The sequence below is a fragment of the Macrosteles quadrilineatus genome, unplaced genomic scaffold, assembly GCF_028750875.1.
Source record: "Macrosteles quadrilineatus isolate MER2022 unplaced genomic scaffold, UCM_ALF_1.0 Scaffold_2__2_contigs__length_208266976, whole genome shotgun sequence".
Taxonomy (NCBI): Eukaryota; Metazoa; Arthropoda; class Insecta; order Hemiptera; family Cicadellidae; genus Macrosteles; species Macrosteles quadrilineatus.
In genome coordinates, this window is record NW_026542595.1 from 44,540,634 (window position 1) to 44,556,092 (window position 15,459).

A 15,459-nucleotide genomic window follows, 5' to 3' on the forward strand; every position below is an offset into this window, starting at 1 on the left:
TAGATTAGTTAATTACCATTACTACTGTTATTATAATTAATTGTTATATGACTAGTTTATGTTGCCCATTAAATTGTTCAACTATTAAAACTTTGCTTAAAAAATTTAGAGTATATATTAAACATAAAAATTATTTGAATTATTATACAGTATAACCTCGATAACAAGACTCTCATGGGGATTGTAAAATAAGATTTTTTATCAAGTTTGACTTCTTATCGAGGTTTGTAATAACATGTGATAAGGGGTAAAATAATTTTAAGGGGATTTGAAAATGACACTTGTTATCAAGGGTGAATTGTTATCGAGGGTCTTCTTATCAAGGTTCCACTGTATGTTAAGCAGGTTTCCACCACTGTATCTAGTTTCACAACTATCACAACATAATCTGACTACATTTATTATAGATCAAATTTTTCAGGTATGCTGTGACTGGAGCTGTGAAAAATGCTAAATCACAAGAAAACCTTCCACTGCATGACAACATAAGGTTATTGCAGGAAGATATAAGAAACGGTCCACTGCACGTCTTCGGTGACCATAACAACTGCAAGTCTTACTTTTGTTCCGGCCCAAAACCAGGAGAAGAAAACATTGTGGACAACCTGAACCTCTATCTGTCTATCATGAGCAGTAGCTTTTATAACACTTTCTAAAGGTTCCTTTAATATTTACGTTATTTATAGCAATGCAGTGTTTGGCTAGTTATTAGTTGTGTTTGAGCACAGAAAACGTTTGAGTTAGCTATAATTTTAAACGATGCCGTTTGTACAACCGAACCAAGATAAATGATTTGAAATGTAAGTTACAATAATAATCATTGTGCAATATTGAATTTCGTTTATAAAAATGCAAATCGTGACGTTAATGGCTGCTTACCGCGTTTTAATGGGTTTGTCATCTATTTTTATATTATATTGGATTAACCGTATTTTTCATTACCCACACCCCCCTCCCTATTAACTCAGGTAATCGAGTACTGTATCTAAACAATAGTGTAAAGTATTGTAGCCTATGCTACTTGATTGTATTTTAACTAGCTTTATGTCAACAAAGCGTTCTGGGCTAAGTCGCGGTGTAGCTGGACGTGGGTGTGCCAATCTTTTATCTATCACAGCAGTTGAGCCATTCCGTGCCTTCCCTCATAGATCTCACGTCTTACTAATCTTGAATAATAACTTCCTACAAATCCTAAACTATCAGTAAATCCTATTTTTCCTACAGTTACCTAACAATGTACATGTTTCTCACTGATTTAAGAAAGCAAAGTGGCCAATTCGCTTATCAGTGAGACAATGTTAACATTGTCTCACTCTAATTACTTTGTCTCACTCCAGATTTGCGAGTTTAGGAAAGATGGGGACAAGGAAAGTTAGGGACACGGAAAGTTAGGGCCAAATAGGGGTTCGACCGGGGGGAGGGAGAGATTAGCTGAACTATGCTCTGAAACGACTCTTTTAGAACGAATCGTTCCCCTGTTTCAGTTCACAGAGAGCTTAGCTACAGTAACGGGATTGACTTTAAAATCATAATTTGAATATTTCCAAACAGTAAACCTAAAAATGTTAAAAGTCAGACAAGTTCTGATTGATCCAGGCCTAATCGCCTAGGTTTGCTAGCTTCTTTTTTACCCATTTTGGGTAAGTTGAATATATATTACAGAAAATATAAACGCATTCTATGCAATAATATTACTGAATATAATGTTATGACACATTGTTAAGATATATTGTTATAATTAGTTTAAAATTAAAATATTTTTGTGATTGTGTAGGCCTACGATAAACGTTATGAAATAAATTGTATTTATGTTTGCACATTGCGTGTATTTGGTTACTTTTATGTCAGATAGACATTTTATCTCTGAATTTCTGATCCGCTGTCATTTTTTTCGGAAACGCTTAAGAAGACAATATTTTATGCGCCCTACTCTGGGAAAATTATAGGACTGCGCGGTCAAGATTTAATATTTTGACATATATTTTCAACGAAAATTCAGTATTTTTTTTAAAGGGGTTCAAATCGGTTTACAAGGCTTTGTAAAATTAAAGCGAAATATGTTATATGACATTACCCGATGGTTAAAGATTTTCTGGCCAAGGGATCCTTGGCTGGATCCACCACGGGATTAAACTCTTTTTTTTATATTCACTAAATTGGTGAAAATGGCCCAATGTATTTTTTTTTAATATGTGTACATAACGGATTGGGGTATAGTTCAGTGGACCTGTGTTTCGTGGAAGGTCTAACATTGGCAAAACTATCTCGAATTCTCTGAGAGGTTCAGTATTCTATTCAATGAATTTGCAGAACAGGGAAATAATGAATGTCGTCCGTTGGGGGGTCCATTTCGTAGAACACTTGGCAATAACGGTCGCATACTATCGAGTTCAAGTAGTTTTGAATGTTTAAATGTGAAATGTGGAACTGGTGAACATTTTAAAAAACTGACCAATTTTATTGTTTAACTATTTGTAACTTCACAGTATACTTGATTTGCTTGTTTCATTTATGGGGAGGGTTTAAAAGCTAAACCTTTAAATAAATTAGACTTAAAAGTAAAATACAAACTATATATCTCTCGGCAATAAATTACCCAACATAGGCTGAGGTATTAAATTAATGTAATAAATTTATAACTTTTTTAATGTAAAGGTTTTAAATAAACTATAGGTTGTCCAGTGGTCGAAATCTCGACCAAAAATATGTAATTTACAGACTTTTCTATATTGACCCACGCTGTAAATAAAACAGGTGATTGGAATTTTTTCCATTTGTTTTGATTTTGAATATATTTTGCGTTATTTCGTCACCAGCATGGCAACCCAAAAGGTCCATATTAATTTATTAAAATTAAAATTAAATTGTTTGTGTTTTTTTTAGCCCATTTTAATTAATAAAGGGATTTTTCACATCTACGGAAAAATATCTTTTCAACAGTATGCGTAGATTTACCCTGCGATGCACACGAGCTGAGAAAAAAGGTTTTCAAGAAACAAGCTTGCATATTAATATGTAGATGTTAGCTTGGAGTTGGATGGACCGAATTTATTTTCTCTTATAGATAGTTGTAACTAATAGCATATTTCATCGCTAGGGCCTAAAGTGACTTTTTTTTTACCGTGCGGTGAACTATATTTTTTGTCATATTTCATAATTAATTAACAAACAAAGCTAGAAAACATAATAATTGTTATGTAAAGATAACTTTTCAAAACGAATTCCAGCTTGTTTTGAATTCTGTCAATGCAAATAAGCAGCTGTATAGTAAGTGATTCAATCATTTCGTCTATTACGATTGTGTTACAGTTCATTGTGCCATCGATAGGTCGAGCAATCGATAACAATGGGCTAAACCCTTACCTAATAAATCGATCGATAAATAATTTATATCGATACGATTGCCACAATCGTAATTTACAACTGTTTACAACAGCTGATTTTTACTCCCTAGAGAATAAAAAATGATGTTTACTCCCTGACCAAAAATTGATCAAAATCTATTTCTTTGTAGGACTTAGTACTATTGATTCACTACTACGAGTTATTCTTGCCCGCGAGTCTGTGACATGAGTTAGTTATGTACCGATTGTACTGTTTACTGGTACTTTGAACCAATAATTTATTTTTTTCAAAAACCTGTACTGATAACGAACGTGTAAAATTTGTCACTAAATTAATTGTCCTGGAAGTGATTCCAAAACACGTCACTGATTGTAAATAACTTATAACTTAAAGATACAAGTGCAATTTTGTAGGAAGAACACATTTCTAAACAGATCGGCATTTGTTTTTAGACGAAATATTATATCGTCACATTATTGGTATTTGGTAAGTGACGTTCGCATTAAAGAATTGAAGAAAACGTGTCTAATATCATACAAATCAGTGTTTTGGGTAATTTTGTATATAAATATTTCAATCAGTATATATTGACGACGAAGGAATAAATTAGGCCTAAATTACCACCACTTTTAAGAATTCAGAAAAAAATAGTTTTAACAACAGCTGATCCTTAGAGTTCCTCTTTTGCGATTGCCACGTAAAACCAAAACAATAATTATGTTGGAAATTGGAGGTCAATCACACTCTCGCAACTATACAAAAGTTAACTGACCCGAGTGACCTGACACCCCAATAACTGGCCTGTTTGAAAGGAAAATCTAAGAAATTGCAAATGTAGTCGATTCGGAGAAACGTGCGAGGGGATTAACGGGACATCGATGTATTCTGTTCACTCATATTTCCTTTACCTTTCCAAGTACTGAATGTTTCTGGGTTTGCTTGGATTAAACAATAGGTGAAATACTTTGTACCAGATGCCTATGACTACATTTTACAACAGGCATTTCTTTAATCTTTCTCAGTAATAGCTAGTCACGGGTTGTTCCTGAATTATATTGTATTATTGTTCTAATACAAACGAGAGAAATTCGTCCATGTTCACGGTCGTATAACATAAATTGAAGGCGATAACATCATCACGAAGTTGATGCTACTGTTTTAGAAATATTCAAGTGCATTTTTGATTAAAAAAATGTATGCTTGAATAATCATATACAATTCGGGTTTACTCCGTGATTAATAAAATAACCCTACAAAATACACTTAAATGTACTAAATCTGTTGTCCCTAAGCTCTACAAATAGTAACCATTTAAACAAGGTGAAAAATGTAAGGGGAGGTAGAACTAGATATAAATACAACAAGTGTGTCGTAGTTACAACCATCGAAGTATATAACACAACAATGTGTTATATACTTCGATGGTTACAACTAGACCTAGGTACAATAAACAATAACAATAGAGAACGAGTCGATTTAAAGAGTCGTTCTCAGAGCTTAGTCAGCCTCCGTTTGCCTCCCCCTCGGCTCAAAACCCGATTTGTCCCCAAGTTTCCGTGTCCCTAAGTTTCCTCGTCCCCATCTTTCCGGACACCGACAGATAGCCTACCGGTAGGTGCTGTATCACAGCATAGGAGTTGATAGATAAGTAATAAAAAGGTGTAAAATTATATTTAGAGATAATAAAAACACTCTTAAAAAAGAATGTAACGAGAACAATCTTGTTATTCTTTTTCTTTGTTCTTCTGTTCTTTATAAGTTTTTTTCTTCAATTCATACACAAATTCAACAAGTCTCCATATTTAGGCCTACTCATTGCCCAATCACAGCCTAACTAAAGTTACCATGGTTACTAATCACAGTTTACTAAGCATTATATCGTCATCATTCCCCAGCTGTTGTATCTGAAATCTGTTGTAACATAGCGCACAGCAGACAGAAGTGTATAACGGAGCAGACGACTGTTGGCGCAAGCGTTGTTTCCATTTAATTTTCATCGAAGGAGCTGTGATGTTTCCAAAGAAAGGGAGAGGGTTTCGTTATATCAAGAAAAAGACGCTGACAAATCGTTAAGCAGAGGTTACGAACGCTATATAGCTATTCTGGCAATAAAAAATTCCTTAAATTGAGGTGATTTATAATACTCTAATTATATTTATATAGAAAGATAAGTTTTCCAGTCCTGTACAACACTGATTCACGTACGGTCTTTTCCCGGTACCTAATCAAAATTCAAGTACAACTTGATATACACAGAATCTCCGGTTCCCGACCTGGATGATGGCTAGTTATTTATTTTTTTAATTTACAGTTACATAGTACCCGTGATAAATCAAACCCGTTATTTAAACTAAAGCCACACGGTTAATTATCTCACTTGGTTTTGGATTTGCTTACAAACGTGATCGGAAATGGTTACAAACGTGATCGGAAATGGCTAGGGCCTAAACAGTATTATTCGTAAATTCGTAAACAACGTTTATTTTTGTAAACATATCAGTGACAGCTAGAAAAATGAATCGTTATCAAAATAGCTGTTCGTAATTTCATATATGACGTGTTCTCTTAACAGATTATTAATATTTCATAAATGACGTGTGTTAACGTATGTTTACTAACATGGAGAAAAAACCTAGAAAATGACACAAAATTGGGTTTTTAATCGTCCGTTATTTGATTTCCAAAATAGTGAGGCCATGTTTTAATGGCTAAGGATGACACTCCTGTGAATACAATTAAACCATTAGAATCATAATCGGTACTCTAGTTTTCTTTAGAGTAGGCTGCGTAAAACGCATTCTGGGCCGTGACAGACGGACATAAATTGAGATAAGACATGTTTCAACTTCTTCAATGTATAAAACGTAAAAATAAACCAAAACATGTATAATTCTGAGCAATGTATAGACAAAACTATTTATATAGATTAACTACAGGGTGTCCACATTCTGGAAAGTCAGGGATAGTCATGGAAAGTCATGGAAAAAAATTCTGGTCATTGAAAGTCATGGAAATAGGCAAAAAGTCATGGAAAGACATATGGAAATCCCCAATGATGGATGGATTTCAGGGGTCCTTTCAACGATCTAGTCGGCCGTAACCCCGACTATTGTAGAATTTTTCCGAATTTTTCACAAATATAAGACAATTCAATTTATTCAGTTGGTTTAGTTGATGGGTTTTGAGTTTGTATTTTGTTCATTGTTGTACCTGTTGTACGCCATTGTTATCTGTTAATACATATTTCAGTATTTTCTGTCTAGGCAGTATTATTCGTGTGTTTACGGTATATTATAATTTTCGAGTAAAGTTTGTGAGTCATCGAAATCAATGGTTAATGGTCATGGATAGGCCTAGTCATGGAAAGTCAGGGAAATTAATGAAAAAATTTCTGTGGACACCCTGAACTAGGTTTGAATTTTTAATATAAAAAAATGTATAAAACTTATTTTAGTTTTACAAATAGTGCTTGGCGGGGAATAATGTTTCTCATTTGTTGTGTACCTCATTTATTGGGGGGGCTGTTGCTCAATTGGGGGGGGGTGCGTCATGAGTCTAGGGGGGATGGGCACCCCTGTTTTTGGTTTGTTTAAAAAACGTAAAGAAACAGAAACTACATCTAGGTTTTACTGTTATATATGGATGCTCCATTTACTACCATACCATACTTGCTAGGCTATATTATTTTAACCTTTTTTGCTTGGAACGTAAAGACAGTACCTGTTTCAAATCTCCTCCAAACAATATTGTTTTCCGCCCATTGGAACTTGTCATAGTACTCACTTAGTTAAGAAATTTATTTCCTGATCAAACCTATTTCATCTTTATTCCCAGGTTATTTTGTAAGAGTAGCCGTTGAGGTTATTTCACTTCATACCAAATATTGATTATATACAATAAATAAAAATTATAGGCCCTATTATATACAATTATATACAAAATTGATATACAATAAATCTCAAAATTTAAAATGTTAGTTAATTTACAAAGAAGGTGTAGAATAAATCTAGAACATGTGTTTTGAAATATAAACAAAGCAGAAGTTTTCCATCTTGAATCGTTAATTATTTAGTCAACGTGGTTATTTCATGTTAAACGTTAAAAATACACAAATTTGAAAAGTTTCACAGTAAAATAATTTACTTCAACATTCTATAACCCTAAAAAGTCTTAATTAATATAGGTACCCTTAACCCTGGTTTTATAGTATACAGTATGTTGCAGAATTGACTAGCAAATGGAGTAATCCAGATGTAATTTTGCATACTGGCTTAAAGATAAATCACGATCAAAAAAGTTTTGGAATTTCACTACCGGTATTTTTCCCGCCGTTACGGAATCGAGACCTTTAATTTGAGCCCTCTCCGGTCGTTCTACAACTTCCCAGTTGCCCACAATTTTGACGCAAAGAATCGGCTTACGTCATTAATATATAGTTGTGTCATAATTTAAAAAATCCGGTACAGCAGTAAAGCAGTATAAAAAAATTCAGGCTAAGAATCATGAAACAGTCTTGTTACCATCCATGGGGCAGGACTAAAATTGAAGTTTAAATTTTGATTTTAAAATAGCCACCTAAGTAATCATTCTATAATTGTTATGGAATATGCTCAGGTTCATTGTTAATAAGTATGTGCAATATTTAATATAATACTAAAATTTGAAGGCTTTACTTTCAATGTCCTTTATTTTATTGTTATATTTAAAAGTTATTGCTAAAAGTAATATTTGTAATTGTAATTTATAACATTATAGATTCCGTGCTTGCAATACAGGTAGTAATAACGTTTAGTTTTTGAAATCCGAATAGAATTAATAATAAATAAAAAAACAGTATTTTCTACCACTTGTAGCTACGGGCCACCAGTTCTGGTTACGATAGTAATAATTCCCTGTGTTGGGAGGGAAACGCCACCGAGCGTCCTTACTCGATATAATGGGGGCGAAAAGCGACGAATTACCCACCCAGCCGTGGCGCGGGGATTTCTGAAGCGTCCGTCCGGGTGAAACACCATTTTGAGGGTGTCCGCGTCAAACACGTCCGGGCTAAACACGGAGCCGGTTTAACGGGGGGTTTTATGGGGTAAAAATGGGGTTTTCTAATTTTTTTACCCTAAAAACACAAAATTTATTAATTTTTCTCCAGACCTTTTTAAAGAGCTTAAAAAAACAAATAATTTAGTATATCGGAGTGTTTTTGTATGGCGAATGGTTACGGAGAAAATTCCAAAATTTGTAAATTTAAACATTCCCATGATATTCTTATGGAGAATATTGTAAAATGTTGTAGTTGACTTGTTTATGGATATATTTTGATCAAACTTGGCGGATTTATTAATTTCATACTAAGCTATTGATATTTCAATAAAAAAAACACACTTTATTAATTTGTGAGCACTTTATTAGTTTTCCTGTAGCAGCTAACTAAGGTACTCGAAACATAAATATTAATTTAATAGATTAATTGAAAATCAATCCAGGCAAATGGAAATTCGCTTAGTCGGCAGGTTTGCTGCAGCGGGGGTATTTTAGTTTTTAAGTTGAAACTTTTCGTATAGTATATTTTTTTTTATTTCTGTACTAGCATTACTCCTTTGTATTTCCAGTAGTTACATCTGTGACACCAGCCAATGGGAATCCCTGATTTCAAAAATTTAAAGTTACTGACAACGTGATTGGCTGCATAAAGAATACGTTACAAAACACCAGAAACCGGTGGGGACAACCGAACCGAACCGAAACCGAACTTCAATTCATTTCATCTTCCACTTCCACAAAATTGAAGAAGAGAAACCTTAAACCTTCAAAGGCTACGCTACCACGCTTACACTACTTCTGGAATTGGATTATTAAATTATCTCTGTAACAGGTAACTTAATTAATTAAAATAGAAAGTCACTGTTGTGCCATTAGGCAGTAAATGTATGTTCTTGGTTTAGAGACCACCACCAGCCTACTTCACATTCAGTGGGATTCGATCAGAGTTGGATTTTAAAAGTGACTGGTTTAAAAAAATAATCTATTTGACTATTTAACGTTTTTTTAAGCTACGGTATCCTCAAACTAGTGAAGCCTTTTTTATTCCTTAAGTAAATTCCCTAACTTAAAAGAAGTGCCTAACAAGTAGGCCTAGGCTAACTTATCATGAAATTACATGAAAACCTTCATGGCTTTAGTATTATTGGGCTTAGGCAAATATTGAAAACCCCTTTCAGGCTAGCCTAATTAGTGAAAACTGGTACAACAAAAGATAGGCTAGGCCTACTATAACTTTATTTTGAAAAGTACTGGTATTTTCACTTTCTTATTCCAAGTAAACTTAAGCTTCCAGACTTGGAACACACATTAGGCCTAGGCCTAGTTTGAAGTTTCGTCGGCAAATCGCTATCTTAGCCCTTTGCCTTGAATGGCCAGTAGTGCTGGCCTCAGCTGTTTCTAAGTCAGCTCGTCATTTTTTACGCAGCGCCGTGTCTCTCAGGTCGTACGGCCAGCAGTACTGGCCATTGTAGTTTCTCTGTTAGGTTGGTCATAATTCTGCCAACCTACCTACACCAGCTTGTATCAAGTATTTTTTTTATTTTTTATTATGGTATAAGCCTCCAAGTGTCCATAGTTAGGGATGTTGCGATACCACTGTCTTTCCAATATTTGGTATCGATACCGTATCGCAAAAAAGTATCGATACCGTACCTACTCAGTATCGGAACCAAAGTATCGATACCATCAGTATCGTATCCATTCGATACTGGTGACGTCATATTCTGATTGTCTGACCTTCGATTAAAGTTCACTCGCTCCAGTACAGTACAGCCAATATAAAATTTTTATTCGAGCTGCGAAGACCTACTTCATTATGTAAATAATTGATAAAATTAAAATTAACCAAACATAGCCAACCTTTGTTTTCAATGTTTAAAACCTTTTAGCTGCATTATTTATTTCATTTATTTTACAAGTAGATTAAGTCATCAGATATAGTACCATACAACAAATCCTTGGTACGAGTTGCAAATGCTTTGACTTGAGCCCATGTTTAACTCGGACTCAAAAAATCACTAATTTTCTGAGCCAGGTGAGTTATCCAGACTGCCGGGTTATCGAGTGCCGATTTTGTAGGACTCTACTGTATACTATGGTTCAAAATTTAGAGAAAATACAAATTGAATTTTTAAGTAGGCCTACCATGTAAAATTTAGGCACCACCATCTAGATGTGCTTTCTTTCTTTTTCTTCTTCTTGATTTTCTTAATCTCTGTTTCAGTTACTATATATTGAATCAAAAATGCCAGCCGAAGAAAATCTGGAAATCAATAGCCGCCTGAACCGCTACAAGAATAAGGGGAAAGACTCAGAGGTAATGTTAACCCTTCATCTGGTATTCACCTGATATTAAGCGATTTACCCCGCAATTCATTTGGTAGCGCTCAATATCGGGCGCATTTGTTAAATAATGTTAAACATTGATATCCATAGAGAACATACACTGAGCTACAAATTATACAACTGGAGGTAGCACTGACATGGCTACTCTGCTGTAAAATTTTTTATTTTGGTACACCAACTTGAAGAATCAACCAGCTAATTGGCTCTTGGCTTTTTTACAATCCCACAATCCCCTATTCAGCCCTTAGTTCCAATGTACTTTTCACCTAGTACTTACGGCGGCCAATGTCTCTCAATTCTCTCAGTGCTACCTTCGGTTGTAACTCTAGTTCAGTGCTAGCTACTATTTCGGCATCGACTTAACCTTGACCACTAAAAATTGAAATTTAAGATCAGGTAAAATAGTCTAGAAACTAGACTATTGCCTATTACGGTACGTCCAGAGTGCGCGCCGGTTCAGATTCAAATTTTCGGCGGCAGGAATCCCACTTGCATTTAAATGGAAGTGTCTATAGTGGCCGCCGGTTTCCGAGCCGGCGTGCAGGCACCTGCTTACCAGAATGTATTCTTCATTCTGGTTTCAGATTCCGATTCAGCTTTTGCTCGTATGCATGCTATTTGATTAAATAAATTTTATTTTAATAGTAGAATATTTAATTTTTTCACCCTTACTTTTAGGGTTACCACTAAACACTCTTCACGAAAATTGTTTTGTTTGTGTGGGTAACAAAAGTTTCTTACAATACGATGTCCAAATTTAATAATACTTTTCGGTGGTTTCGGGCTCCATTCAACTCAATATAGAAAGCTCTATCAATTCTAGCTATGGGAAAAGATATATATAATATTATGAACACAATTTTTCACTGGCTGTAACTTCACAACAGTTTCAGAAGTTATAATTTTACACCTTAAACCTCATCAGACAATTTCATAACAACGACTGACTTGCTTCTTTGCTAACCGAGTCAGTACCGGCGGCGTATTTTCTGCTTCCACTGTGAACACCAACAAAATATCTGACTCAGATTAACCACGCGCCGAAAATCTGATTCTGAATCTGAATCTGCGTGCACTCTGGACCGTTATTTCATTATAATAAGTCACGATCTTGTCAGTTTTAAAATTTAGTGAGAGTAGCTTAAAATTGATTTATTATTTCAAGTGTTTAAGATGTTTAAAATAGATACAGATGAAATCATATAGAAATGAAAGATTATTTGTAAAGAGTGTTATGGGTCAATCCATATCAAGTGATCCAGAAATAAAATAATTGGTTGCTTGACCATTTTAAAAATAAATAATAATTTTATCCTAGATACCTCTATCAATTCTGGGTTCAAAAGTGATTTTAATTTTTTTTTATCTCTTTTGTTACTTCTACGGCGGCCATTTTTGTTTTGCGGAACACGCAAATTTTTGCTCATGTAAGGGTTTGCGTTAACTTGCACAACTCGGTAACCATGAACACTAGAGTGATGAAACAAAAAGCATTTTAATCTGGAAGAAACAGCCTAAATATTATGTTCAGTACATATTTATTGAAATGTGTATCAAAAACAGTTTTAAACCCATCTCAACATTTCATAAGAAAACGGAAAAATTTCAACTTTTGAAGGCACATTAGGCCTACCATTAGAACGAATAAAATCTCAGACTTGATTTTTTTTGTGTGTGTAGCAACTCAGTAGAACTGTTTGTATTTCAAATATCAACCATGAGACTTAATTCCTTTAAAAGTTATCAATTTTCAAAAACTGAAATTTTTTGAAAAATTCAAATTTTGAGTCTCAATATCTTTGTTGGGACAAAGTTTAAAAATCTGAAATTTTTACCAAAAACCCCTCTTATGGTTGTTATACTGCTGTATGAATTTCATCTTTGAGATTTACTTTTAAGCTAAGTTACAGTATCATGAAAATCACAAAAAACCCATAAGCTCGGCCAACGTGGCTAGTACTGTAGGTAGCTTAAAGATTAATTTATAGGTGTATGTAATTATTTTATTTAATGTAAACTAATCTTAATGTTCATTTCAAAAATCCAAAACAGATTTTTAACTTAAACTTTGTACCCAAAGTACAAATTAGGCCTATATGTACCGCTACGGTACTAAAAATAAATAAAATCCTGCTAAATTTTAAGTTTTATTCACCATTTAACTTAAATAAAACTTAGTTAATTCTATTTATATTGAGGTCTTAAAATTTATTTTCCATTTAGATTTAATGTACCGTAACCTGTATAACACAAATCAATAAGTGTTTAGGCTATTGTGGTATTTTGAAAAAAAATAACTCATATTCTGTGGGAACTGATACAGTCTCCAGTACCTACAGGAAGTCGTAAATGAGTCACAAAACACAGTTTTTCTTAACAAAATAATTAATTTTTATAACAGATGAAGAAATCACTCAACACCTCAACAACAAACTCCTGGACCGATTTGAGAACTGTTTAAAGATTACTGGAACAAGAAGCTTCCATTGTTTTATTCCTGTACCGGAAAGTAGTAATGTTAGGTGCTTCGTAACCTCACTAGCAACTGAAAGCTGTAAAAATTACACTTCATATTAAAGACTCTATTGCATTTGTGTATGACAGTGGTGGGTGGCAGAGGTGATTGACATCTGTTATCAAAATAAAGATCCAGCAGGACCAACAACCAACCGCCTTTAAAACAAATTAGTAAGACCAAGCTTGGGTGCCTATAAACAATAACAAAGTTTTGAGAAAATTAAATCTCTTTTAACTGACAAAAACCACTGGAAGGACAAACCCAAACTGAATGAAGAAACATCCAAACTTCCTAATTAGCATGATCAAAGTAGAACAAAAAACACTAACAAGTAAAAAAAGTTGTATACTTTAAGAACTTGTCTTTCAAACAGCTTTTGTATGTAAAATGTCTAATATCCTTTATTAAAATGAAAGTGGTTCAATAAATTAATAAATTAGTTCAAAATATTTAGGCCTATTGAAAAAAAAGGTGTAAACCTGAATGAAAATAATATGATAAAAAGTTTTTTTTAATTTCACATAAGACAAGAAATTTGCAAGAAAAGGCTATAGGCCTACATTACTTTAAAGTAAGTTAGGTAAGTTTACATTAAATAAAATAATTACCTAGACCTATAAATTAATTTTTAAGCTACCTACAGTACTAGCCGCGTTGGCCGAGCTTATGGGGTTTTTGCGATTTTCATGATACTGTAACTTAACTTAAAAGTAAATCTCAAAGATGAAATTCATACAGCAGTATAAAAACCATAAGTGGGGTTTTTGGTAAAAAATTCAGATTTTTAAACTTTGTCCCAACAAAGATATTGAGACTAAAAATTTGAATTTTTCAAAAAATTTCAGTTTTTGAAAAAAGATAACTTTTAAATGAACTGTTTGTATTTCAAATATCAACCATGAGACTTAAGGTTGATATTTGAAATACAAACAGTTCTACTGAGTTGCTACACACAAAAAAAAAATCAAGTCTGAGATTTTATTCGTTCCAATGGTAAATACGCCTTCAAAAGTTGAAATTTTTCCGTTTTCTTATGAAATGTTGAGATGGGTTTAAAACTGTTTTTGATACACATTTCAATAAATATGTACTGAACATAATATTTAGGCTGTTTCTTCCAGATTAAAATGCTTTTTGTTTCATCTATGACAAGAGATGAGTTTTTATTTCATAAATATAACATAAGGATAAATTTCAAAAACCCAACAATAAATAGTGTTCATGGTTACCAAGTTGTGCAAGTTAACGCAAACCCTTACATGAGCAAAGATTTGCGTGTTCTGCAAAACAAAAATGGCCGCCGTAGGAGTAACAAAATAGATAAAAAAATTTTAAAACACTTTTGAACCCAGAATTGATAAAGGTATCTAGGATAAAAATATTATTTATTTTAAAAATGGTCAAGCAACCCCTGTTGGATTACTTGATATGGATAGACCCTTATCTGTGTTTTTTAGTTCTACGTTTTCAATCAGCCTCTAGAGTAGGCCTAGGTCAGACTATTACATTTTTAGAAAGTATATTATAGGAGTGTGCGAATAGTGATTTTCAACCTCGAGCCGAGCCGAGCTTTTTCAAAAATTTTCGAGCTCGAGCTTTTTTGAGCCGAGCTTTTTCTAGCGTCGCCTTATCTAAATTATTAAACTTTTTTTCTTAAAAAAGTGCATAATAATAATTGTTCAGTCAATTTTTAAATAAACACAATGTTATTTTAATATGTTTAAAAACATTGAGAATTGTCAAGACATCAAATAGTAGATAATCACGATAAGAACTGAACTGAACTAAATTAAGATGCAAGAAATAAAAGGATAATTGAAGGCCTGACAAGATATGCAGTGCAGACTGAGACAATCAGATTGTCTTTCATAACAGAACAGCAACGCGACCTTGAATGACGACAAAACAACTAGCAAGTCGATTGCATTATTATGTATATTGTAACTACTATGAATATTTAATTCTATTTTGTATAAATAAATACAAAATAAATTTTAAAACACGTGATTATTCTTGTTGTTTTCCATGCACAAAATATTTTAGTTTCATCAATCGTATTAATCAAAAAAGAACATAGTTGGTTTGGATCCAAAAAGGTGGAGAGACAAGAAAAAGTAAACTTATATATTAAAAAGATATTATTAACATATGGAGGAAATAGACCAAAACACTAAAATTAATAGAATAACACACAAAGTAAACAAGAAATGAAA

General features: G+C 33.3%; 1 protein-coding gene across 1 annotated transcript in view; it reads left to right on the forward strand.

Annotated features, from left to right (window-relative positions):
• Nucleotides 1-9,048: 9,048 nt before the first annotated feature.
• Nucleotides 9,049-15,459, forward strand: part of LOC128986226 (importin subunit alpha-1-like) — a 28,357-nt gene continuing 21,946 nt past the window's right edge. Inside the window, exons 1-2 of the mRNA XM_054406457.1 lie at nucleotides 9,049-9,214; nucleotides 10,607-10,699. Of these exons, the coding sequence (XP_054262432.1) occupies nucleotides 10,628-10,699 (72 nt within the window). The 5' untranslated portion in view covers nucleotides 9,049-9,214; nucleotides 10,607-10,627. The remainder of the gene's footprint in view (nucleotides 9,215-10,606; nucleotides 10,700-15,459) is intronic.